Below are 23,799 nucleotides of genomic sequence, written 5' to 3'. Positions count from 1 at the left end.
GCCATCATTTTGAGGAAATCATTCATGAAAACACATTTGTGTGTACAAATATATATCACCTTGGTATTCATTTAAGTAGGAAAACTTCCTAGACCATATTAATTATGATTTGGTTGTAAAATAATGTGTTAGGGCGCCCCTGGTGGTTCAGTAGTTAAGAATCTGCCTTCCAATGCAGGGGCCTCGAGTTCGTTCCCTAGTCAGGGGACTAAGATGGCATCTGCCAGGGGTTAACTAAGCCCTGGCACCTCAACTAAAGAGCCCTTGTGCTGTAACTAAGACCCAACACAGTTAAGAATATAAACAATTTTTAATATAGATCAATGAAAATCTTTTTACTTAAAATTATTTTTTAATTGAAAAAAGAAAAGTGTCAGCTTCAACTTTCCAGGATAGCATCTCCAGGGGAATGTCTGGTGTTCTTGTTCTAGGATGCTTTTTCTTTCTCGTGGTTTCTGCCTCTTTTCATATTCCCCTACTTTCCCCCCAGTATTAGTCTCTACCCGTGATTCTGGCTGCTGGGAAAACAAAATCAAGAGTTACCACAAGGAAAAGGCTGGTTTACCTTTTATGGAAGAGCGTTCAATATTTTGAATCACAGTCCTGGGCAAAACCACTCAACCAGCATTTGTTGTTTGGCATGTAATATACGAGTGGTGCCAGGAGAGCGCCAATCACACTGATTGATCCACGTACTGAGAGTGAGGACAGTTACCGAGGAAGGGGGAGGGATGGGTGGGGAAGAGGGGGTCAGAGCAGATATTCATGACATCACACACTTCCACGGTGGAAATAAATGACAAAAGTTAAATAGGAGACATTAAAGTGAAGTGAGTGGCTGGGGATGGGGTGTGACCCACAGAAGAGGTGCCTTTTGGAGTCCCAGGGTCATCGCCCTGCTTCCCCGACTGTCCATAGAGGGAACGTCTTCCCTGCAGCTCCCAGGCCACTCAGGGATTCAGCTCCAGGTCGGTGATGTATTCCTGGACCCAGTCCTCACTGGGGTCGGCACAGACCTGCCGGCCTCTTTTGGTCTTGAAGCTGAGGAGAGGAGCAGAAGGGTTACACACTGGTGAGTGCAGCATGAGGGGGATCCTGGGCCCCCAGGGACCCCTCCCTCCTTCTGCCCCGGACATCTCAGGGCCTGTCCACATGCTCAAATCATGTCCCTTTAACCCTGGGTTCACAGACCTTCCTGGGTCTCCTATGGGGGGTCCCCTTGGAAAGCCAGCACCGTTGTTTGGCAAATGAGAGAGAGGACAGCTTCCTGCTGTCACCCCTTCCCTCTCCTCCCTCTGCCCAGGGGCAGACCCCCAGGACCCTCTGCAGGCCCCAAACCAGGTGAGAAAACAAGGCAGGAGCCCCCCTGGTGTCCTGAGCTCTGAGGAGGTGACTCAGACCCCCAGGCTCCTTCCCCAGGGCGGGCAGGAAGGCTGGCCCTTACATGATGCCGGGCTTGGAGCACTGGCTGCTGGTCTCATAATAGTCGTCCACGAATTTGCGCGGGATCTGCCGGGAGACGAAGGAGAAGCAGCAGGCGGTCGGGGTGTTGGCACCAACTGTGAGAAATGGGACAGACCGTGGTAAGTCCTTGTTCATGGGGAAAGGCAGCCAAGTGGCCCCTCGAGGGTCAGGCAGACCTAAAGGAGGCAGCGTGGGGAGTGGGGGGTGGGGGCAGGGGAATCCAGGAGGAAGTGGTGTTATTTCAACTGGATTCCAGAGGAGACCAAAGGCTACACTGGGAGCCCACTGGACACAGATTCCAGCTTTTGTCAGAATCCCACCTGGGCCTCATTTTCCCAGGAATCTATAAAATGGGCTTCCCTCCCACTGTCTCTCAGAGCCAGAGAATAGAACTGCTAAAATCCCCCCTGGGAAGGAAAATTCTGCTCAGGAAATAGTGTCTGAAGTCTCTCTGAAGCTCTCTACTTAAGGGCTCAGGTGAAAGACTTTGGCACTGTGGCCCAAGCCCCGGCCAAGAGTTGGGGACAGGCCAGAAGGAAGGGAAGACGGACTCACGGGTGGCAGAGCAGGTGTGGGCAGAGAGGGCCGCGGTGAGCAGCAGGACAGCCAGGGCGGCCCCGGGGACCTCCATGATGCAGGGCGATGAAAGAGAGTCAGGTGGGCCCAGTGGAGCTGGACTCGGAGACTTGAAGCTGCAGCCTCCTGCTGGGGTCCGGGCTGTGTCCTCTCTTTATAGGCAGCCTTGGGACACTAGAGGATGGAAACTTGTGGAGACCGAGGCGGGGGGTGTATTTTTCATCACAGCGTTGGTATCATGCTGTGAGTGGCAGAAGCCAGCAAAGCTTTGGGTCACCACAAAGGCTCAGCGTATTTGCAGGAACCCTCGTGTTGCTTACTTAATGGGGAAATGGTTTCCCCAGTGAGAGGAGGTGAGAGGCTGGTGTGACCCTGTGACAAGGTTATGTGGTGCTTTCTCACAAGGGCAGGTCTGTACACCAAGCATCTCCCCACAGAGCTGAACCTTCGGGGACCCACCCCCAGCTGTCCCGACAACACAGCTCTGACCTAGACGATAATACCACGGAGTCTTGAGAAGCCCCCACCCCAAGCTAAAAGCACACCCTGAGTGGGGACAGCAGATCTGGGGAATACTCAGCTGCAGAAGGGGCCAGAATGAGGCTGGCCTTGCAGACTTTGGCTCATTCCTCAAACATTCTACCTTAAGCTTTTGATTGCGAGGCATCCATTTCAAAGATATCCATCTTGAATAAGCACATCCCCCGATACAGAACTAGATGATGGGCCAGGCTGCCCTACCCATGGAGTTCCCCTTTTAGAAAGTTCTGGATGACCTAGATAACTGACCATTTGAGTGGCTTCCCTTTTCCCTTCCACACTTTCTCTCTTATCTTTTAAATTCACCAATTAAGAGTGAACATGCAATACCCTGGGCACCCCACCCTCACCCCAATAAAAGCAGAGCCCAGGTCTGAGCTCTCTCCCTCTGTGAGACCTTGCTGTGCGGCCTCAGCGGTTCCAGGTAGCCTCCAGGACGGTGAGTAACAAACCTTGTTTTTTCAAAGTCCCCTGATGGTTGTTGCTGAGGTATGTGTTGCAATAATAAGAACCACAATGGCTGATGCAGCTTCAACATGGGCTCCAGTTGGGAAATGTCAGTGGGGCTCCCACAAAAAATACAGCCCAGGTGAGTGCCTGTAGGTATCACCATCAACAGGCTGAGACTGACACAAGACTGCTGGTCTCTGGGTTAGCTGGACTAACTGGAAACTAATATGATGAGCTTTAAAATGTTGTTACTCTTTGAATAGCAAAGCTCTCTGCCATGCATTGGAGAAGGAAATGGCAACCCACTCCAGTGTTCTTGCCTGGAGAGTCCCAGGGACGGGGGAGCCTGGTGGGCTGCCGGCTATGGGGTCGCACAGAGCCGGACACGACTGAAGTGACTCAGCAGCAGCTGCCAGGGACCTATCCTATGAACATACACACAACGATGAGGTTGTATGCATACTACTGTTTGTTACAGCTTATTTATAATAGTTAAAAGATGGCCTACAATTACATGATGGTGTATTCACCTCTTGTAATAATAATTCACCATTAGAAACTGTGAAAGTAAAGAAATTTTACTTTCTTTAAGTCACAACGACATTTCCTATTTCCTTATTGTAAAATCAAGGAGAAAACTCCAGGGTTTGTCTGGTAGCTCAGTGGCATCATTAAAAACTCTTTAACATCTCCCCTTCCCACATCATTTTGTTGGCTTTTCTTCTTTGGGCTTTCATCTCATGGTGCTAACATGGCTACTGCTGTTCAGGCATCAGTTCAGTTCAGTTCAGTCACTCAGTTGTGTCTGACTCTTTGCGACCCCATGAACTACAACATGCCAGGCTTCCCTGTCCATCATCAACTCCCAAAGCTTGCACAAACTCATGTCCATCATGTCGGTGATGCCATCAAACCATCTCATCCTCTGTCATCCCCTTCTCCCCTCACCTTCAATCTTTCCCAGCATCAGGATCTTTTCCAAGGAGTCAGTTCTTTGCATCAGGTGGCCAAAGTATTGGAGTTTCAGCTTCAGCATCAGTCCTTCCAATGAATATTCAGGACTGACTTCCTTTAGGATGGACTGGTTGGATCTCCTTGCAGTCCAACGGACTCTCAAGAGTCTTCTCCAACACCACAGTTCAAAAGCATCAATTCTTCGGTGCTCAACTTTCTTTATAGTCCAACTCTCACATCCATACATGACTACTGGAAAACCATAGCTTTGACTAGATGGACCTTTGTTGGCAAAGTAATATCTCTGCTTTTTAATAATGCTGTCTAGATTGGTCATAACTTTTCTTCCAAGGAGTAAGCATCTTTTTATATCATGGCTGCAGTCACCATCTGCAGTGATTTTGGAGCCAAAAAAATAAAGTCACTGTTTCCACCACTTCCCCATCTATTTGCCCTGAAGTGATGTGACCAGATGCCATGGTCTTAATAATCTGAATATTGAGTTTTAAACCAACATTTTCACTCTCCTCTTTCACCTTCGTCAAGAGGCTCTTTAGTGCTTCTTTGCTTTATTCCATAAGGGTGGTGTCATCTGCATATCTGAGGTTGATATTTCTCCTGGCAATCTTGATTCCAGCTTGTGCTTCATCCAGCCCAGCGTTTCTCATGATGTACTCTGCATATAAGTTATACAAGCAGGGTGACCATATGCAGCCTTGACATACTCCTTTTCCTATTTGGAACCAGTCTGTTGTTCCATGTCCAGTTCTAACTGTTGCTTCCTGACCTGCATACAGATTTCTCAAGAGGCAAGTCAGGTGGTCTGGTATTCCCATCTCTTGAATTTTCCAGAGTTCTGATCCATACAGTTAAAACTGGACACCACCCTTATGGCAGAAAGGGAAGAAGAACTAAAAAGCCTCTTGATGAAAGTGAAAGAAGAGAGTGAAAAGTTGGCTTAAAGCTCAACATTCAGAAAACTAAGATCATGGAATCTGGTCCCATCACTTCATGGCAAATAGAAGGGGAAGCAGTGGAAACAGTATTTGGCTTTATTTTGAGGGGCTCCAAAATCACTGCAGATGGTGATTGCAGCCATGAAATTAAAAGACGTTTACTCCTTGAAAGGAAAATTATGACCAACCTAGACAGCATATTAAAAAGCAGAGACATTACTTTGTCAACAAAGGTCCGTCTGCTCAAGGCTATGGTTTTTCCAGTAGTCACGTATGGATGTGAGAGTTGGACTATAAAGAAAGCTGAGCACAGAAGAATTGATGTTTTTGAACCATGGTGTTGGAAGAGACTCTTGAGAGTCCCTTGGACTTCAAGGAGATCAAACCAGTCCATCCTAAAGGAGATCAGTCCTGGGTGTTCATTGGAAGGACTAATGTTGAAGCTGAAACTCCAGTATTTTGGCCACCTGATGTGAAGAGCTGACTCATCTGAAAAGACCCTGATGTTGCGAAAGACTGAAGGCAGGAGGAGAAGTGGGTGACAGAGGATGAGATGGTTGGAGGGCATCACCAACTCCGTGAACGTGAGTTTGGGTAAACTCTGGGAGTTGGTGATGGACAGGGAGGCCTGGCGTGCTGCGGTTCATGGGGTCACCAAGAGTTGGACACGACTGAGCGACTGAACTGAACTGAACTGACACAATCAAAGGCTTTGGCGTAGTCAATAAAGCAGAAGTAGATGTTTTTCTTGAACTCTCTTGCTTTTTTGATGATCCAACAGATGTTGCCAATTTGATCTCTGGTTCCTCTGCCTTTTATAAATCCAGCTTGAACATCTGGAAGTTCACAGTTCACATACTGTTGAAACCTGGCTTGGAGAATTTTAAGCATTACTTTACTAGTGTGTGAGATGAGTGCAATTGTGCGGTAGTTTGAGCATTCTTTGGCATTGCCTTTCTGTGGGGTTGGAATGAAAACTGACCTTTTCCAGTCCTGTGGCCACTGCTGAGTTTTCCAAATTTGCTGGCATATTGAGTGCAGCACTTTCACAGCATCATCTTTCAGGATTTGAAAGAGTTCAACTGGAATTCCATCCCCATGCTTGTTTTGTTCTTAGTGATGCTTTCTAAGGCCCACTTGACTTCACATTCCAGGATGGTTGGCTCTGAGTGATCACACCATCATGATTATCTTTTCTGGAGGTCATGAAGATCTGTTTTGTATAGTTCTTCTGTTCTGTGTATTCTTGCCACCTCTTCTTAATATCTTCTGCTTCTGTTAGATCCATACCATTTCTATTCTTTATTATGCCCATCTTTGCATGAAATGTTCCCTTGGTATCTCTAATTCTCTTGAAGAGATCTTTAGTCTTTCCCATTCTATTGTTTTCCTCTATTTCTTTGCACTGATCACTGAGGAAGGCTTTTTTATCTCTCCTTGCTATTCTTTGGAACTTTGCATTTACATGGGTATATCTTTCCTTTTCTCCTTTGCCTTTCACTTCTCTTCTTTTTTCAGCTATTTGTAAGGCCTCCTCAGACAACCATTTTGCCTTTTTGCATTTCTTTTTCTTGAGGATGGTCTTGATCCCTGCCTCCTGTTCAATGTCATGAACCTCCGTCCGTAGTTCATCAGGCACTCTGTCTATCAGATCTATTGAATCTATTTCTCACTTCCACTGTATAATCATAAGGGATTTGATTTAGGTCATACCTCAATGGTCTAGTGGTTTTCCCTACTTTCTTCAATTTAAGTCTGAATTTGGCAATAATGAGATCATGATCTGAGCCACAGTCAGCTTCCAGTGTTGTTTCTGCTGACTGTATAGAGCTTCTCCATCTTTGGCTGTAAAGAATATAACCAGTCTGATTTCAGTGTTGACCATCTGGTGATGTCCATGTGTAGTCTTCTCTTGTGTTGCTCAGGCATCAGGTCTTCACAAAAAGCTTCATCCACAGGTATAGGAGGGAGTCTCAGAGAGGCAGAGAAAAAGCAGTGTTACTACTGCTTTTAATTTAATTTTTTAACATAATTTGTGATGCTAACTATAGATTACCCTCAAAAGTAGTAAAAATTGATTTTAAGTATATAGAAAATAGAAAAATATTGTTTCATTTCTGAAAGTTGGGTAGGCAGCATGGCAACTGTGAGCAAGAATGTGAGGAGTTTTCATCTACATTCTTCCTGTCTTATTGTGGCCTAAATGAATTCTGAGGCTCATCTAAATACAATGTCTTTGCCTAAAGGTAGGGAAAGTTCTATTACCCAAACTTAACCACTATTAACTTGGTTTATTTCTTTCAAGTGCAGTTTTCCCTAGGCTTTTGATATTTCAGTTACTTACTTTTTACCAGGGGAAGGGAGATAACTGTAGTCATGATATGGATGTGTCAGGGGAGTGTATGTTCCTCGGTTTTTGTCTCGTCACAACAAAGATTTGGAGTGACGGACATTAAGGCCCCCCTCGGCATGTCATAGCTCTCAGGTCTTAGACAGACGGTATTATAGCTTTCAGGCCTCGAGCGGACCGTGTTATAGCTCTTAGACAAATCAGTGTTACAGCTCTATTTTATTTAGAAGATAGCAGGAAAATCCATCTTCGAGGCGTGAGGGCACGTAGACCCAAAGACGTGAAGAGAAGAGCGCCCCAGCGCGCGGGGGAGAGAGAGTGAGCTAGCTTTGGCTCCTCTTTTTATATGTTTCTCTCTCCCTGGGCCTATCCTATGTAAATTGGACCAGCCAGGAGTGGTGTTTGTTTTACCTGAGGTCCTCACTCGGGTCCTTGGACCTTCCTTTGTTCTATTTTCTCGGGCTTTTCCCTTTCTTGTCTTTTAGCCACCGCCATTTGGACTTATTCTACCTACCTAACAGATGCAATTTGTAGCTTTCTTATTTATACTCAACTACAAGACTTTCCCAAATCATTCCAGTATTTTTAAGAGCTGCTTAATTTACTCATCCATCAACATAGTGCATTAATATTATCATGTGCTACTGGAGCACGTTTGGACTGTTTTCAATTTTTATTTGCTATAAATACACTGCACCAAATATCTATATGCATAAAACTTTTTGACAAATGAGGTGTTTTCCCATAGGATATTTTTCTAGTTGTAGACTTTCTGGGCCAGAAAATAAAGACATTTAGGGCTCCTGATCTATAGGGACACCCTATGTCTAATGTGTGTTCATTTCTATACCCAACTGTTAAACAAGATGATGGCATATTGTGGGGACTGGTGAATGTTTGATGAATGGGATAAGTGGATTTAAAAGCTGACTTCATCTACCATGGTCATGTCTGTAGCCCAGACTTCCCCAATTCCATTCTGTCCATCTGAGTCTGGATCAAACACCACTCAGGCTACTGAAGACTCGATGGCATCAGTAGATATGCCACAGTCAAAACACCTGTGAAGAACATTAGAAATGTCTGCTCTGAGAAAAGCAAAAGGTAATGGTATGATCCATAAAGCTCTGTTCGTGGTAAAAGGCCAGCTAAGCTTGGTCCCTTAGTGACGGCAACTCCTGGCTCCCCCACCTCCTTGTTCGTGAATCATTTCCTCAGAAGCGGTCCGAGCAACATGATGTCATGGTCCTTTTCACCCAGGATGCGGTTTCCAGTGGGACTTGTGTGCTCGGGGTGCCGTGGCATCACCCGTAGGTGTCACCCTCTGTGATCGGAACAGCTGCAGCAGAGCATCAGATGTGCTCTGTGGGAGGAACTATTAATCTGTAGATCTTTCCATGTCCTCACGGCTCTGACACTAGCATCATCTCACCTCCTGTCACTGGCCAAAACCTTTCCAGCCAATCAGCCCCAACAAATGAGCAACTGGGCTCTTCTTGGATGCTCTGAACCTCTGTGTGACCCCCAGGGACCCCAACATGTACAACTCATAACAAGACACCATGCAGCAACTTCCCCTCTGATCACACCCAGCCTCCAGCTTCTCATGCTCTAGAGTTGCCTATAAAGGGACAAGGATACAGGATGGACTCCCAAAGGATGGAGGCAGCAGCACTTGCCCCATTCTATCTTGGTTTTGCCCTCTTTCTGCCCATCATCAATGATTTCCCCATGCAAGTCCCCACGCTGCCCTAGTCAACAATCTCCTCACCACAAGCCTCAGTTCGCGAGTCTTGTCTGTATCACAAGACTCAACTCTCACCCTTTCTTCCTTTTAAAATTGCTTCTCAGTGCTCTGGACAGATGTCTAAACCACATCACTTAAGCCTATGGGTTGAGATTCCCCACATGAAAGCAAAAAACTTCACAGAAGGTTTCAAAATGCTCCAAGCTATTTCCCAAACTTCCCAAAAACTTGTAGCTCTCTTAGATAGGCAGAAGAGGACTAGGACCCACTTTTGGTGGGGAAAATTGAGGTCTAATGCATTCATTCAGTTCAGCTCAGTCACTCAGGCATGTCTGACTCTTTGTGACTCCATGGACTGCAGCACGCCAGGCTTCCCTGTCCATCACCAACTCCCAAAGCTTACTCAAACTCATGTCCATCGAGTTGATGATGCTATCCAACCATCTCAACCTCTGTCGTCCCCTCCTTTGCCTTCAATCTTTCCCAGCATCAGGGTCTTTTCCAAGGAGTCAGTTCTTTGCATCAGGTGGCCAAAGTATTGGAGTTTCAGCATTCATTAACAAGATGCAAATGCCAGGTCTGATTGGTTCCTAGGATGAGCCAAATGACAGAGCCCCTCGACTCTCCCAAGGAGCTCCACTCTTCGGGTGATGTACAGAAGGTGGCATCTTGCTAGCAAATGTCTCTATGGACCAGATGAAGTTCCCCCGAAAGGGATGAACAAGGGCTCCCTGCTCCAATAGCTATATTCCCTGAAGAGGGAGCCAGAGACTGAGAACAAGACAGGCAGAGATTCAAAACAGTAATTCACGGTCAAGAAGAAATGCTTAATTTACTTGGTTCATTTCGTGCCCTACTCTGCAGCCCTGAGCACTAACATCTCCACCAACTTCTGGCCGGCCGCCCTCCAAGGGGGGAAGAAATTGACCTGGCTTTTGATTGTGGCTCTTTTGAAGTGGCTCTTGATTGCCACTTCCTCGTGGTTAGGGCAGACACCTAAGTGCCTGCTGTTTCTCTTATTTCTATCCAGATTCACCACAAATTTGTTGATGATCATCGTAGTACCCCCAGCCCGTGCTCCTACCCTGGTATCATATCAGGATCATTCCTGCTTCTTAGAGACAGGCAAGGCTTGTGGAAGAAGACAACCCATGGGACATGGGATGAAAAGCAGATAAGCACAGATAGTAGATTTATTTCTTTATGTTTTTTCCTCTTCCCAGGATGTTTTCTGCATCTTGCTTTTTAATATTTAATATTGAAAATCAAGTCTGTCATGGGCATAGGGAACAAACATGGTACCATAGAGGAAAGGGGAATGGGATAAATTGGGAGATTGGGATGGACATTTATACACTACTATGTATAAAATAGATAACTATTGCAAATCTACTGTAGAGCACAGGGAAATCTACTTGATGCTCTGTGGTGACCTAAATGGGAAGGAAAGTAAAAAAGAGGGGACATATGTAAACACATAGGAGATTCACTTTGCTATACACCAGAAGCTAACACAACATTGTGAAGAAACTATCAGTTCAGTTCAGTCGCTCAGTCGTGTCCAACCCTTTGCGACCCCATGAATCGCAGCACGCCAGGCCTCCCTGTCCATCACCAACTCCCGGAGTTCACTCAAACTCATGTCCATCAAGTCACTGATGCCATCCAGCCATCTCATCCTCTGTCGTCCCCTTCTCCTCCTGCCTCCAATCCCTCTGAGCATCAGGGTCTTTTCCAATGAGTTAACTCTTCGCATGAGGTGGCCAAAGTATTGGAGTTTCAGCTTCAGCATCAGTCTTTCCAATGAACACCCAGGATTGATCTCCCATAAAAATTAATGCTAAAAAAATTAAGTCTGTTCTTGTCATTCTATTTGTTTAAGAGGCTGGCTTTAGGATCCTATACATTAGCCTGTATGTCTATCAGTGGATTTATTCTATTATTCCAACATTGTAGAGTATGTAGTTTAGTGTCAATTATTTTATCATAGATTAGCTACCCCAAATAACACTGTCTTTAAAATTTTTCCCATTTATGAGTTCCATTTCCATAAGATAGATTCTGAAAAATAGAATTTTTGGTTCAGAGTATAGACATTTTTATATCTGCTGACCCTCATCCAGCATTAAATCCAGACTTTATTGTAAGGCTGCAATGATTATTTGGCAAATAGTCCAGTTACTGGAAAGCTAATCCTGACTTTCACCACCCTTGCACCTCCAGGCTTTCCAATTCTGTTCTTTCCATCTAGGAAGTGGTTAAGCTCAGCGTATCCTTCTTGAGGCTCAGTGGAGTTTTTACACGTCACATTTAGACACTTAGGACAATTATGGGAGTCTATCAAGGCACCCTCAGAGAAGGTGATGGCACCCCACTCCAGTACTCTTGCCTGGAAAATCCCATGGATGGAGGAGCCTGGTAGGCTGCAGTCCATGGGGTCGCTAGGAGTCGGACACGACTGAGCGACTTCACTTTCACTTTTCACTTTCATGCATTGGAGAAGGAAATGGCAACCCACTCCAGTGTTCTTGCCTGGAGAATCCCAGGGACAGGGGAGCCTGATGGGCTGCTGTCTATGGGGTCGCACAGAGTCGGACACGACTGAAGCAACTTAGCAGCAGCAGCAGCAGCATCAAGGTACCCTGCTCTATGAAAGAAGGCTGTGATCACTCATTTCAGAGAGAAATCTGTCACACGGAAAGGAAACAGCTAAGGCTGATCCCTGGGCGGTGCCAACTTCTGGTCCCCCATCTGGAGAAACAACTTTCTCATAAGCACCAAGCAAATTGGTAACTGAACTATGTGTTATGTGCTCCCTGAGCTCCTCTGGTAATCAAAGGCAGCCCTGAGTGGTGCAACTCATAGGACATGACTACACTTAAAATTCCACCATAGACACCTCTGACTTTTATATTCCCACAGCCCAGGGCATCTAGAAAAAGAAGAGAAGACAGCTCACATCCAAGAAGGAGACAAGCAGAAGTGAGTTCCCAAGCCCCTTCTCAGCTCTGCCCACACTCTTCTGCCTGCCTGTCCAGCATCATGAAGGTCCTCGTGGCTGCTGTCTTTGTCCTCTGCACTGTGGCCCTCTGCTCCTGTGCACAAGGTAAGTCTGCTATCTGCTATCCATTGTCAGTTGCTACTCATACTGTAGTCCAAAGTCCAGCCCAAGTGCTGTGGCTTAAGAACCCTCGTGTGAAATTAAAGAACATTGAATGGGGTTTCAAAAATGACGTGGTTGCTTTTTTCAAGAAGCTTCAAAAGGAGTGCATTGATTTGGGCTGCAGGTTGGAGTTAGGAGAAGTTTTATCTGACTTTTTAGGTGAGAAACTTGAAGTCTAACATGTTTGCTTGTTAGCATGAGGTAGAAGGGGCTTCCTCGGTGGCTCCATGGTAAAGAATCTTGACAGCAATACAGGAGATGCTTGAGATGCTGGTTTGATCCCTGGGTTGGAAAGATCCCCTGGAGGAGGGCATAGCAATCCACTTCATTAGTTTTACCTGGAGAATCCCACAGACAAAGGATTCTGCTGGGCTACAGTCCATGGGGTCACAAAGAGTCAGACACGACAGAAGTGACTTAGCATGTACTTATGCTTTAATTGATCAGGAAAACATTTCCACAAAGGAAGCTGGGAGTAGGGAGTAGACATTCTAGGGTTTAGTTCCCTGTGGAGAAAGATAGAGACCAAATGAAGAGACAAGTCCAAAGACAAGACTAGGGATATTAATGAGAAACTAGCAAATGAAAGAATCAAATGATTTCCAATTTCCTTTGCCCACCATGTGGTGGCAAAGCCCCTCTGGGGCTTGCCTTTGCTCCTGCATAACTGTTATTCTTATTCCTGTACAGAAAGGATTCACACCCCACCCACTTGCTGCTTCACCTACACCTCCAGGAAAATCCCCCGTGGAAATGTGGTTAACTATTTAAAGACCAGCAGCAACTGCCCCCAATCTGGTATCATGTAAGTGTCAGTCCTCCTGTTCAACCCTGGGGAGACTCAGGACATGGAGGTGTAGGGGTATCCATAGGGGTCAGAGCAAGGAGCAGATCTCAAGAGCACCAGTTCATGGCAAAGGGTCATCCTGGGAAGGTGCTCAGCACTCTTGGGGCCTTTTGTCCATACAGCACACAGGGAGAGGTCAATGGGCTGTCTCCTGACATGGGATGAGGGTTGCAGGGAGCCAGGGAGGATGTGGCCAGAAGTGGAGGGAAAAGAGGAAAGGAAGGGACAGCAGAAAGGAGGTGGCCTGAGGTTATCTCCATAAATCCCATAGGGATGAAGATGCAGAGGCCACAGGTGGTCAAAACCATCCCTACTCATTCTCTGTACTATACGTCTGCCCTCTCCACAGCTTCCTCACCAGAAGGGGCCTATCTGTCTGTGTCAATCCTGCTGATAGCTGGGTCCAGAAATACATCAGGGACCTGAAGAAGAGCCCCTGAGTGGTCCAGAAGGAACCTATTGAAATGTGGGCAGAGATTGGGCCTCAGGGACCTGAGCAAGGGGACTGCAAGCCCGGAAGTTTCCTCTCCCATGAGTCCCTCTCCCCTCCACTCACCACATTCTGGAAACTTTCTTTACTTTAGTTAAACTACTGAAATGTAGATTGTTTTATTCATTTGATGCTTTCTCTGAGAAATCCTATGATGCCCTCTCATTCCTAAGCCCCTTCCCAGTCAATCACATGGAGGCTGATGAGTAATGATTTATACTCTGTCTCTGGCTACACATCCATCAACAGATGCTTATTGAGTTTTTCTGAGACTTTTCCTCTGTTAAAAATGTCAGAATAATAAAGATTATTTTTGTTTCTTAAATATATTTTAGACTTCTGGCTTCACTTTTTTTTCCCCTTGACAAATCAGTTTCATTGGTTGGAAAGAATAAGAAAGAATGCTTAGAGGCATCTGAGCAGAAAGGGAAGTCAAGAGAATGAGGATAAGTGTCATTTCAACCACACCAGCTTTATACCAGAGAAATACTTCTTGTAGTTCAGAAAAAAAGCAAAGGATTGAAAACAAATGTAAATTAACTTGCAGCAAGGAAATTCATCACTTAAATAACACCAAACCAAAGCATTCGATCATGTGTATTTAAGCTTTCTTAAGAATAAGGACTAACAGCTTTTGAGGACTTACTATGAACCACGGTCTATACTAAGGGATTTACATGCATAGTCTATTCTTCAAAATCACTGTGCTGTGTGTACTCTGAGTATCTCCCTTTGACAAATGAGAAAACAGTTTCAGTGAGCTTATCCAAGGTCATACAGCTAGTAACGCCACAGTCAAACCTGCAGATGAGAGCAAGACCCACACTCTCAACTTAACACTAAGAAACTGTCTCTCAGAGTTCCACTTGAAGCAGATTTACCAGGAATGCACAATTCCCTGCCAAGAGACAGACTACCTCAGCGAGCCAGAAGTGAGTTGCTGGTTAAAGAAAGGATAGAAATCCAGGGATAGCCTGGCACTGAAACCTCTTCTAGACTGAGGATATTGGCAATTCAGAAGAGGTGGCTAAGAAGGTGAGCTGAACCTTTCTCAGCCTTGCTGGACTGGTGGAGAACAAAGTCCAGGGCTGCCCAAATGAAGGGACAACAAGAAACCATCCTTTGTCTGGGCTGATGCCTTAGAAAGAAAAATAAATGAGAAGGAAACCATCCCCTGAACAAGAGGAGGCCAGCTCCCATCATTTGGGGAGTTTAGAAAATCTCAAATTCATTATTTTTAAATATGATCCCAGATGCTAATGACATAAATGCCTGACAAGGAAGCTTGAGTTTTTTGGTGAGGAACTGGAGGTTATCGTGAGTATCCTTGCAGATTTGTAAAAGTAAAAAATAAATTCTGTAACCAAAAAAATGCAAAAACAGAAATAAAACCTCAGAACAGGTTAAAACCAACAGAAGACATACCGGTAAAGTTCAAACAGATCAAAATGAAGCAAGGGGAAACAGAAACTAAAAAATACAAAAGAGAGGATAAGAGCACACAGAGGCTAGAGCAGGGCATCTGTGGTCTGGGTGACTAGAATCTCAAAATGAGAGGAGAAATGGGAATTTGCTGTATGACTCAGGGAACTCAAACAGGAGCTCTGTGACAACCCAGAAAGGGTGGGGCAGGGGTGGGGAGGGTGGTGGGCGGCGGATAGAGAGAGAAATGGGAAGGAGGTTCAAGAGGGAGGGAACACGGGTGTAATTATGGCTGACTCTTATTGATGTTTAACAGAAAACAACAAGCTTCTGTAAAGCAATTATCCTTCAATTAAGGAATCAAGTGGCAAAAAAAAAAAAAGAGAGAGAGAGAATGAGACAGCAAACAGATCTGAAGAGATAACAGCTAACAGTTTTAGAAAACAGATGAAAGATATAATTCTGAAGATACAAGGAGGGAGGGCATTATCCCCATTGCTATCAATGGGCCAAGTTTTGTATCAGCCACTCCTACCCTCAGTACTAGCTGGAAAAGGAGAAATACCACTGATGCTGGTCCCTGTCTCAGCAGCCAGTCCTGACAGTTTGATGAATAGTGTTCTCTGGGACTTCCCACAGAATATAATGTGGATGGCCTTTCAGCCTCACATGGACTCCACCATGCCCACTTCCACGGTCATTTTCATCCCTTCCTTCTCCATCTGTCATGCAATTCAAATATTTTAAGTTCACTGCACATGAGTCATTGATTTCTCCAGGATTCTGGAGCTTTCCTGGCTGCAAAATCGCACCAACTTCTGGGATCCTTACCGGAAGTAATAGCCTATGTCCAGAAAGAGTTCTCCTAAGTCAATAAGTTCCCCCTAATCCATTCTTGTGTTCCAGCTTCCTTGATCAAGCACTCTCAAAATCCAGACCCAAGGTACTCTCCCAGCTCAGGCTGGTACATGTGTGCTATATTTTGTTGTTCCTTTGGAGTTTAGTCCCTTCCCTCTCTTATCAGAAATATAATTTACTGACATGAGAAGACCATGTAACAAAAATATATGGAAAATATGAATGGTCCTACATCTATTAAGGAAATACCATCAGTAATTTAAATCCTTTGCAAAAAAAGAAATAATCTTCATACCTAGTTGGCTTCAAAAGCACATTTGGCTTCAAACATTTATTGACAAGATAATGGAGAAAGAATAATCTTTTTAACAAATGGTGCCAGAAAAACAAGACATCCATAGACCAAAACAAACAAACAAAACAAAGACATCTTGACCTTCACACCTTACACACAAGAATTAACTCAAAATGGATCATGGACTTAAATATAAAACCACAAAACTTTTAGGGAAAAAAAAAAAAGAGAAAATCTTCTGGACCTAAGACAAAGCAAAAAGTTCTCAGATTTTACATCCAAAATACAACCCATAGAAGGAAAGATCTATAAATTGGACCTCACCAATTTTAAACATTTGTTCTTCAAAAGACCCGTGAAGAAGATGAAAAGACAAACTACAGAAAGGGAGAAAAGTCTGCAAACTACATGTCTAACAAAGCACTTATATTTGGAGTATGTAAAGAACACTCAAATCTTAACCTTAAACAAACAAATGAACAATCCAATTGGAAAATGGATCAAAGTCATGAACAGACATTTCAGGGAAGGATACATACAGATGGCAAATAAGCAATGTGGTGTGATTGTGTCTTTTTAATCTTTATTTTTTTAAGATATAGACTGAAGTAGTGCGGTAGACAGAATAATGATCCCTCTCTCAAAGTGGCCACTCTGGAATCTCCAGAAACTGTGACTATGTTTCTGGAGATTCACAGCACTGAGGAATCAAAATAGCCTTCAACTGATTTTGAGATAAGGAGATTACCCTGGGTTATCTGTATGACCCAGTGCCACATCACAAGGATCCTCATAAGGATAGCAGGAGTGTCAATGTCTGAGTGATGCAATGTGAGGAAGACTTGAAGGGCCATTGCTGGCTACAGATAAGGAACATGGCACAACCTCTAGAAGTCAACAAAAGCAAGAAAATGGACCATCCCTTGTGTGTGCACGCTAAATTGCTTCAGTTCAGTTCAGTTCAGTCGCTCAGTCGTGTCCGACTCTTTGCGACCCCATGAATCGCAGCACACCAGGCCTTCTTGTCCATCACCATCTCCCGGAGTTCACTCAAACTCACGTCCATGGAGTAGGTAATGCCATCCAGCCATCTCATCCTCTGTTGTCCCCTTCTCCTCCTGCCCCCAATCCCTCCCAGCATCAGTGTCTTTTCCAATGAGTCAACTCTTCACATGAGGTGGCCAAAGTACTGGAGTTTCAGCTTTAGCATCATTCCTTCCAAAGAACACCCAGGGCTGATCTCCTTTAGAATGGACTGGTTGGATCTCCTTGCAGTCCAAGAGACTCTTAGGAGTCTTCTCCAACACCACAGTTCAAAAGCATCAATTTTTCGGCCCTCAGCTTTCTTCACAGTCCAACTCTCGCATTCATACATGACCACTGGAAAAACCATAGCCTTGACTAGACGGACCTTTGTTGGCGAAGTAATGTCTCTGCTTTTCAATATGCTATCTAGGTTGGTCATAACTTTTCTTCCACGGAGTAAGCGTCTTTTAATTTCAGTTGTGTCCAATTCTTTGCAACTCTATGGACTGTAGCCCACCAGGCTCCTCTGTCCATGGGGATCCTCCAGGCAAGAATACTGGAGTGGACTTCCATTTCCTTCTCCAGGGTATCTTCTCAATACAGGGATCCAACACGCATCCTTCGTGTCTCCTGCATTGGCAGGCAGGTTCTTTACCACTGGCATCACCTGGGAAGCCCCAAATAACAGAGGAGGGCATCCCTCCAAAAAGGAAGGCAGCTTTGCAGATACCTTGATTTTAGCCCAGTGAGACTCATTTCAGACTCCTGACCTCCAGAAATGTAGGAGAATACATTTGAATTGTTTTAAGCCACTAAGTTTGGGGTCATTTGTTACAGCAGCAACAAAAAGCTAATACAACTGAATCACGGTGCTGTACACCTGAAACTTACATGATACAGTAAATCAATTCTACTTAAATTTTTTAAATAAATAAAAATAAAAAAATAAGAAGCTAATACAAATACTTATAGATAAAATTATACTATAGTGGTTTTAAAACATGGCCAAGGTTTCTTTGACACTCTTCTCATGCAGAAATAGGGATCTAGGTCCCCTCTCCTTGAATCTGATCAGGCTTGTGACAGCTTTGACCAGTCGATTATGGTAGAAGACATACAATAGGACTTCTGTGACTAAGTCATAAAAAGCCAGGCAGCTTCTTCCTTATTCACCTGGAACACTCATCTTTGACCCCTAAGACTGCCATCTAGAAGGGCCATATGTACACAGCTCCAGTGAAATTCCCAGCCCAGGCACCACATGTGACCGAGGAAGCCGTCTTAGAAGTGGATCTTCCAGCCCAGATGGTGAGGGCTATTTCTGACCTGGACCGCTGGTGGCATCATCGCTGATACCACATCTGTGTGGTCAGATCAGTTGTGAAAGAACATCAGCACCTTCTGCTTTGTGGGGGAGCAGCACTTAGCACACACTTCACAGATCTATCTGTCCTTGAAGGAGGCCTGCTGCAATACCAGCTCCTGGCCACCCTCTAACTAGGAAATTGTTTCTTCAGAGGAACCTCAAAGAACAAGCAATTTCACCAGAAGTGTTTCCAACCAATGGGGAAACGGAGATATTCAAGCAGATACTCTGAACACCCCTCTGTTAACCAAAGGGTGTTGACAACCCTGGGTTGTGCAACTGACACCATGACATCAACACTGTGATTAAAATATTCCCCTCCAGTCAGCCCCAGTTTCTGTCTTTCAATGCCATGAGGTTTTCTCTCTATAAAGAAAAATGGCAATGGCTTGAACCCAAGAAGGAAGTCACTCTTTCCAGAGGGTCCAGGCTATCATATTCTACCAAGTGGTTCAGAAAGGAAGAGCAAGGGAGGTTAATTTTACTTTAAGGATGAAATAATTGAGGCCAAATTCACTGAATAATTGGCAAGAGACATACTCCAGGTCTATTTATTTCTCACTGGGCCAGGTAAGTTCAGATTCATGTTAGTTATCCCCGAAAGTCCTGTTGTCTATGTGGCATAAGAGATAGCCTAGGTTTGATCCCTGTTATTTTTAGTGACTTCATGGGCTAAATGAAATTCCCTCCCTGCAGAGATGGTAGGCCAGATAAGGCATTTTCCTGTACTGGTTCATTTAGTCCTCAAAATATTACTAATGGTGAAAATTTTATTGCACCCCCCGTTGATAGAGAAGGAAAGGAAAGTTCAGAGAGTTTAGGTTAACTCCCTTATAGCTGTGCTGCTATCAATGTTGTGTAGTTCGCAATGTTGGATAAACCTGGGTCCATCCATGTCCCATGCTCTTAACCATCAGATCCCTGTCTCTCAAGGTGTGGTTCCACCTGAAACGTTTTAACCTAACAGTCCCTGTTTCATGATTCCCTGTTTCAGTTGGTTCTCTGTTTGCCGTTGGCCAAGAGATCATCCTCTTAGGTGGTCAAAGGTATAATGATTCAAGTCCCTCTCCCCACTATGGCAGCTTGGCTTTACACTTGCTTATCAAACAAAAGTCAGAGTATAGGCGAAGTCTCTCTGTTTGCCATCCCTCTCCTTTCCCCTTACCTCTACTCAGGTACGTTCAGGGCACATCAGCAAATATACTGTCTATGTTGAATTGACCTAGGTTTTGAGACGACTTCCTCTATCCTTCATGGCACCTCTGATCTCTACAAATATTTCCCTTGGTCTTCCCTCATCTGCATTTATGGGAGTGGTACAGCAATAACATTCCCTGCCCGGGGCAATGATTCTCTCCCCCTCTCTTCAATCTCCAGCTCCAATAGTCTGGAAGGATGAAAAGAGATACAGGGGTAGTCCTGCCATCTCCATGGGATATTGTCTCTGGAAGGGATATATGGAATTGTCTTTGGGGGGTGAGACAACAGTTTTATGCAGGATAAATTCCCAACCAACATCTTATTAAATTACATAGAAAATTTCAGGAAGATGGAGGGCAGTGACACTGCCTGATCCTGGAAAATAAAGGAGAAGAATTACTCATAAGGTTACAGTAGAACTCTACAACTTAGGAAATCACAAGTATGGCCCCAATTTTAGGAAAGATATACCCTACTTGTGTAATGGTTAATATTCTTCACATATCAAAAATGTAGAAAAATAACAAACATATTACATACCTAAGTGTATATAGAACACACAATTTTGCTTTTAAAAGAAATTAAAATTTTTCCTTTTCCTTTTCTCAGTATTTTTCCTTACTACTATTAGTCCATCTAGAGGAGGTTTGATGGCACTGAATATAACAGGTAGCCAGGGAGCTTGGGGTGCAAATGAAGAGTGACCTCCATGCCACATTGTCCCATCTCCAGACAAGGTCAGGGCTCCATCCACATCAGAACATTTACATTTACTTCCTCAGACATCTCACTATTTTTCTCTTATGTCCAGAGACTTGTACACAAATGTTTGTACAAGTTTTATTCAAATACCCCCAAGTTTCATTCCAAATAGAACTCATATATCTTTCAAGTGGTGGATGGATAAACAAACTGTGGTACCGTTATTCTGCTATAACATGAAACATACATTCTTAAAAATCACTGAAATATGAGAAATTGTGCAATAAAAACCATAGGGCTTCAGGGAAATGGGGTTGGGACACAACACTCAAACACTTCCTCAAAGATACACTGGAAAAACTAGGAATCTAATAAAATAATAGCACAACTTTATGTATGTGAAATAGTTAACATAAATACTACAGTAAATATGACACTTGGAAAAAACCCAAAGTTTGCTTGTGGGAGTGAGAGTCAGGGGGTTGCAGCTTGTGAGTTATTGTGAAGCAGTAGAAGGAGGGTTGTCTAAAATCAGAAACTTGTAATTCGAGCTGTGGATGGGTATGGCTCATAACATACGCAATGAACTGAGGTAGATGGTAGGCATTTGAGCGTGTGTGTGTGTGTGCGCGCGTGTGCAGGCTGTAGTGATATATACCTATGAGGCCTGTTCACCTAGTGTTTTTCATGGATAAAATCACATGTAAGCAAATGGAATAACTTGTTTTAAGCTCAAATTGTTTCCTAATGTGTCAATCATATTAGAATAAATTCACATTTTCTAAAGAAGTATTATAGCAGAACTGACTATACATTCACACAGTGGTATATTACTCAGCAACAAAAAGGAGTCAACTACTGATACATTGGAGAAGGCAATGGCACCCCACTCCAGTACTCTTGCCTGGAAAATCCCATGGACGGAGGAGCCTGGAAAGCTGCGGTCCATGGGGTTGCTAAGGGTCCGGACACGACTGAGGGACTTCACTTTCACTTTTCACTTTCATGCATTGGAGAAGGAAATGGCAACCCACTCCAGTGTTCTTGCCTGGAGAATCCCAGGGGCGGGGGAGCCTGGCGGGCTGCCATCTATGGGGATGCACAGAGTTGGATACGACTTAGCAGCAGCAACTGATACATGCAAAAATATGGATACATGTCAGGAGCACAACATTAAGAATCCAGACTGAAAAGGCTACATATTGAATTATTCCACTAGGATGAAACTATAAGGACAGAAATCTGATCAGTGAACAGTATGAATTAAGAGATGGGAATTTCATCAGAGACACTGAAAACCTTTAAAAAGGATCAAAGAGGAATGTTAAAAATGAAAAATAAGATCTTATAAGTGAAGGGTACATTAGCTAGGCTAACGGCAGACTAGACAGAGCAAAGAACCAGTAGACTTGAAGATAGATCAATAGAAAATATCTAATTAAGATACCAAAAGTGAGAAAAATGTTGAAAATAAGAAGAGTGCATTCAAGATATGTATAAAAATATCAAATAAAGAAATAAATATGTATGTTTGTTGGAGTATCAGAAGGGGTGAGAGAATTAGGAAGCAAAAAAGTCAAAGTGATTAAACTACAGATCCACAAAGCTCAGGAGTCCCAAGCAAGATAAATACAAAAAAGACAACAGCTAAGCACAATAAAATCAACTTCAGAAAATCCAAATACAATATACATATTCATGTGTACATGGGACATTCACCAAGACACACTATATCTGGGCCAAGAAACAAGCCTAAGTAAATATTCAAGAATTAAAATAACACAGAGTATATTCTCTGATCATAGTGGAATCAATTAAATCTGATTGATCTAATTAGAAATCAATAACAATAAAATATATAATAAACACTCAAATATTTGGGAATAAAGAATGCAATTCTAAATTACTCATGGGGCAAAGATAAAAATCACAAGAGAAACAAGAAAATATTTTGAACTGAATGATGATGAAAATACATGATATAAAAACCTGTCATTTTGAAGCTAAAGCAGACCTACAAAAGAATTTAGAGCTTTTAATATTTCTATTCAAAAACCAGAAAGATATAGAAAAATTAAATAAATCTTTCACCTTAAGAAGCTAGGAAGAACTGAGCAAGTTAAGCCCAAAGAAAGTTCATGGAAGAAAAGAATAAGATTTGCAAGCAATGAAACTGAAATCAGAAAAGAGAAAAATCCGTGAAGTCAAAAATTGGTCATTTGGAAAGATTAATGAAATTGATAAATCTTGTTGTTTCTCATACTTTTCTCATTGGGTCCCTCATAAATTTCCCATTAGAGACCAGCAGCTTATCCTTCTATCCTGATGCTATGTCAGAGCCAGTCCTCCTGAGTCTCCACAGGAGAGACATCCTGAAGGACATGGAGTGGGCACAGTCCACAAAGCACAGACTGGTGGGCGAGAAAAGGACCTGGTGGGGCTGGAAAGGACCAGAAAAGGTGAGGCTGGAAAGGATCAGCCCCCTGGGGCCCTGCCAGGTGTGCAGGACACAGGAGAGGTCCCTGGGGAGTTTCTGCCTAGGCCCAGGGCCTACAAGGGGTCAAGAAAGAGCTACGTTTTTGCAGAAGACAGAAGTCAGCCCCCATGAGCAATGAAACAAATGTCTAGGGGATCTTGGGGCTTGAGGAAATATTTCTCACTCTGAAATTAGACTGAATCTGAGCTCCCCAGCACAGAGAGAAACACGGAGTAGAAAGATAAAGAATCCCACAGATATTCTGCTCCTGAACCGTTTCTCTTTTATGCATTTTTCCCTTTTACCACTGTTTCCTTCATATAAGAGACTGTAAAGTCTGTGCCAACCCCAGCAGAGTGTGAATCCAGAAATACATCAGCAATTGGAATTAGACCCTGAGGGCTCTACAATCAGCAGGGAAAGAGCTAGAGACATGAACAGATTGGCTACAGGGACCTGAGCCAGGTGAGGTTCCTGCAATCTCACGAACCACTTCCAGACAAACTCTGGGGCTCAGTTTCCCTTTATGTTAAATTTATGTATGCTATGTTCCGGTTGTAATTCCTTTCCAACTTAAAATTGTATTATTTACAAAATATGCTGAGAGATCATGGCCTGCTCCCACAACCCCTCACCTTGTCCCCTTCAGTCGCACAGGGATTTCAGTGCCTTCAATCAGCTGGGTCCGGGGCAGACATTGTAAGAAATTTATCAAACCAGCAATATTTATTGACTATGTGTACCCAGTTGTGGATTCTGGATTTGGAAAGAATAAAGTTGGCCTTCCTTCCATCCTCCTGTGTGTCTCCCTCTGAATTTAATTAAATATTAAATTTGAGAAGTATTAATATTAGAGAGGATGTAGAACTACTGATACCCACATGCTGCCGCTGGCACTGTGACTAGGTCCTGTGGTT

General features: G+C 43.8%; 2 protein-coding genes across 3 annotated transcripts; one reads left to right on the top strand and one right to left on the bottom strand.

Annotated features, from left to right (window-relative positions):
- Nucleotides 1–555: 555 nt before the first annotated feature.
- LOC112577611 (C-C motif chemokine 3) lies at nucleotides 556–2,269 on the bottom strand. The gene is made up of 3 exons (XM_025281102.3): nucleotides 2,020–2,269; nucleotides 1,445–1,559; nucleotides 556–1,041 (listed from the first exon to the last, which is right to left on the bottom strand). The coding sequence occupies exons 1-3, from the start codon at nucleotides 2,093–2,095 to the stop codon at nucleotides 951–953; spliced, it is 282 nt and encodes a 93-aa protein (XP_025136887.1). The 5' UTR covers nucleotides 2,096–2,269; the 3' UTR covers nucleotides 556–950.
- A 148-nt stretch (nucleotides 2,270–2,417) lies between these two features.
- Nucleotides 2,418–14,675, top strand: LOC102415400 (C-C motif chemokine 3). Of its 2 annotated transcripts, none has more exons than XM_006048060.4 (4): nucleotides 2,418–3,019; nucleotides 11,960–12,143; nucleotides 12,891–13,005; nucleotides 13,397–14,675. In XM_006048060.4, the coding sequence occupies exons 2-4, from the start codon at nucleotides 12,080–12,082 to the stop codon at nucleotides 13,485–13,487; spliced, it is 270 nt and encodes an 89-aa protein (XP_006048122.1). In that variant the 5' UTR covers nucleotides 2,418–3,019; nucleotides 11,960–12,079; the 3' UTR covers nucleotides 13,488–14,675. The 2 variants fall into 2 exon arrangements, with proteins under 2 accessions (XP_006048122.1, XP_025136889.1); XM_025281104.3 differs by lacking the exon at nucleotides 2,418–3,019 and adding an exon at nucleotides 11,637–11,826.
- Nucleotides 14,676–23,799: the final 9,124 nt, after the last annotated feature.

The sequence above is a fragment of the Bubalus bubalis genome, chromosome 3 (genome assembly GCF_019923935.1).
Source record: "Bubalus bubalis isolate 160015118507 breed Murrah chromosome 3, NDDB_SH_1, whole genome shotgun sequence".
NCBI classification, from domain to species: Eukaryota; Metazoa; Chordata; class Mammalia; order Artiodactyla; family Bovidae; genus Bubalus; species Bubalus bubalis.
This window is presented reverse-complemented; position numbering and strand designations above follow the sequence as displayed.

Coding starts and splice junctions, on each gene's coding strand:
- LOC112577611 (XM_025281102.3), bottom strand. CDS start 2,095: ATGGAGGTCCCCGGGGCCGCCCTGGCTGTCCTGCTGCTCACCGCGGCC. Junction 1,560..2,019: donor CCACACCTGCTCTGCCACCC/GTGAGTCCGTCT, acceptor CATTTCTCACAG/TTGGTGCCAACACCCCGACC. Junction 1,042..1,444: donor TGCTCCAAGCCCGGCATCAT/GTAAGGGCCAGC, acceptor TCCTCTCCTCAG/CTTCAAGACCAAAAGAGGCC.
- LOC102415400 (XM_006048060.4), top strand. CDS start 12,080: ATGAAGGTCCTCGTGGCTGCTGTCTTTGTCCTCTGCACTGTGGCCCTC. Junction 12,144..12,890: donor CCTCTGCTCCTGTGCACAAG/GTAAGTCTGCTA, acceptor ATTCCTGTACAG/AAAGGATTCACACCCCACCC. Junction 13,006..13,396: donor TGCCCCCAATCTGGTATCAT/GTAAGTGTCAGT, acceptor CCCTCTCCACAG/CTTCCTCACCAGAAGGGGCC.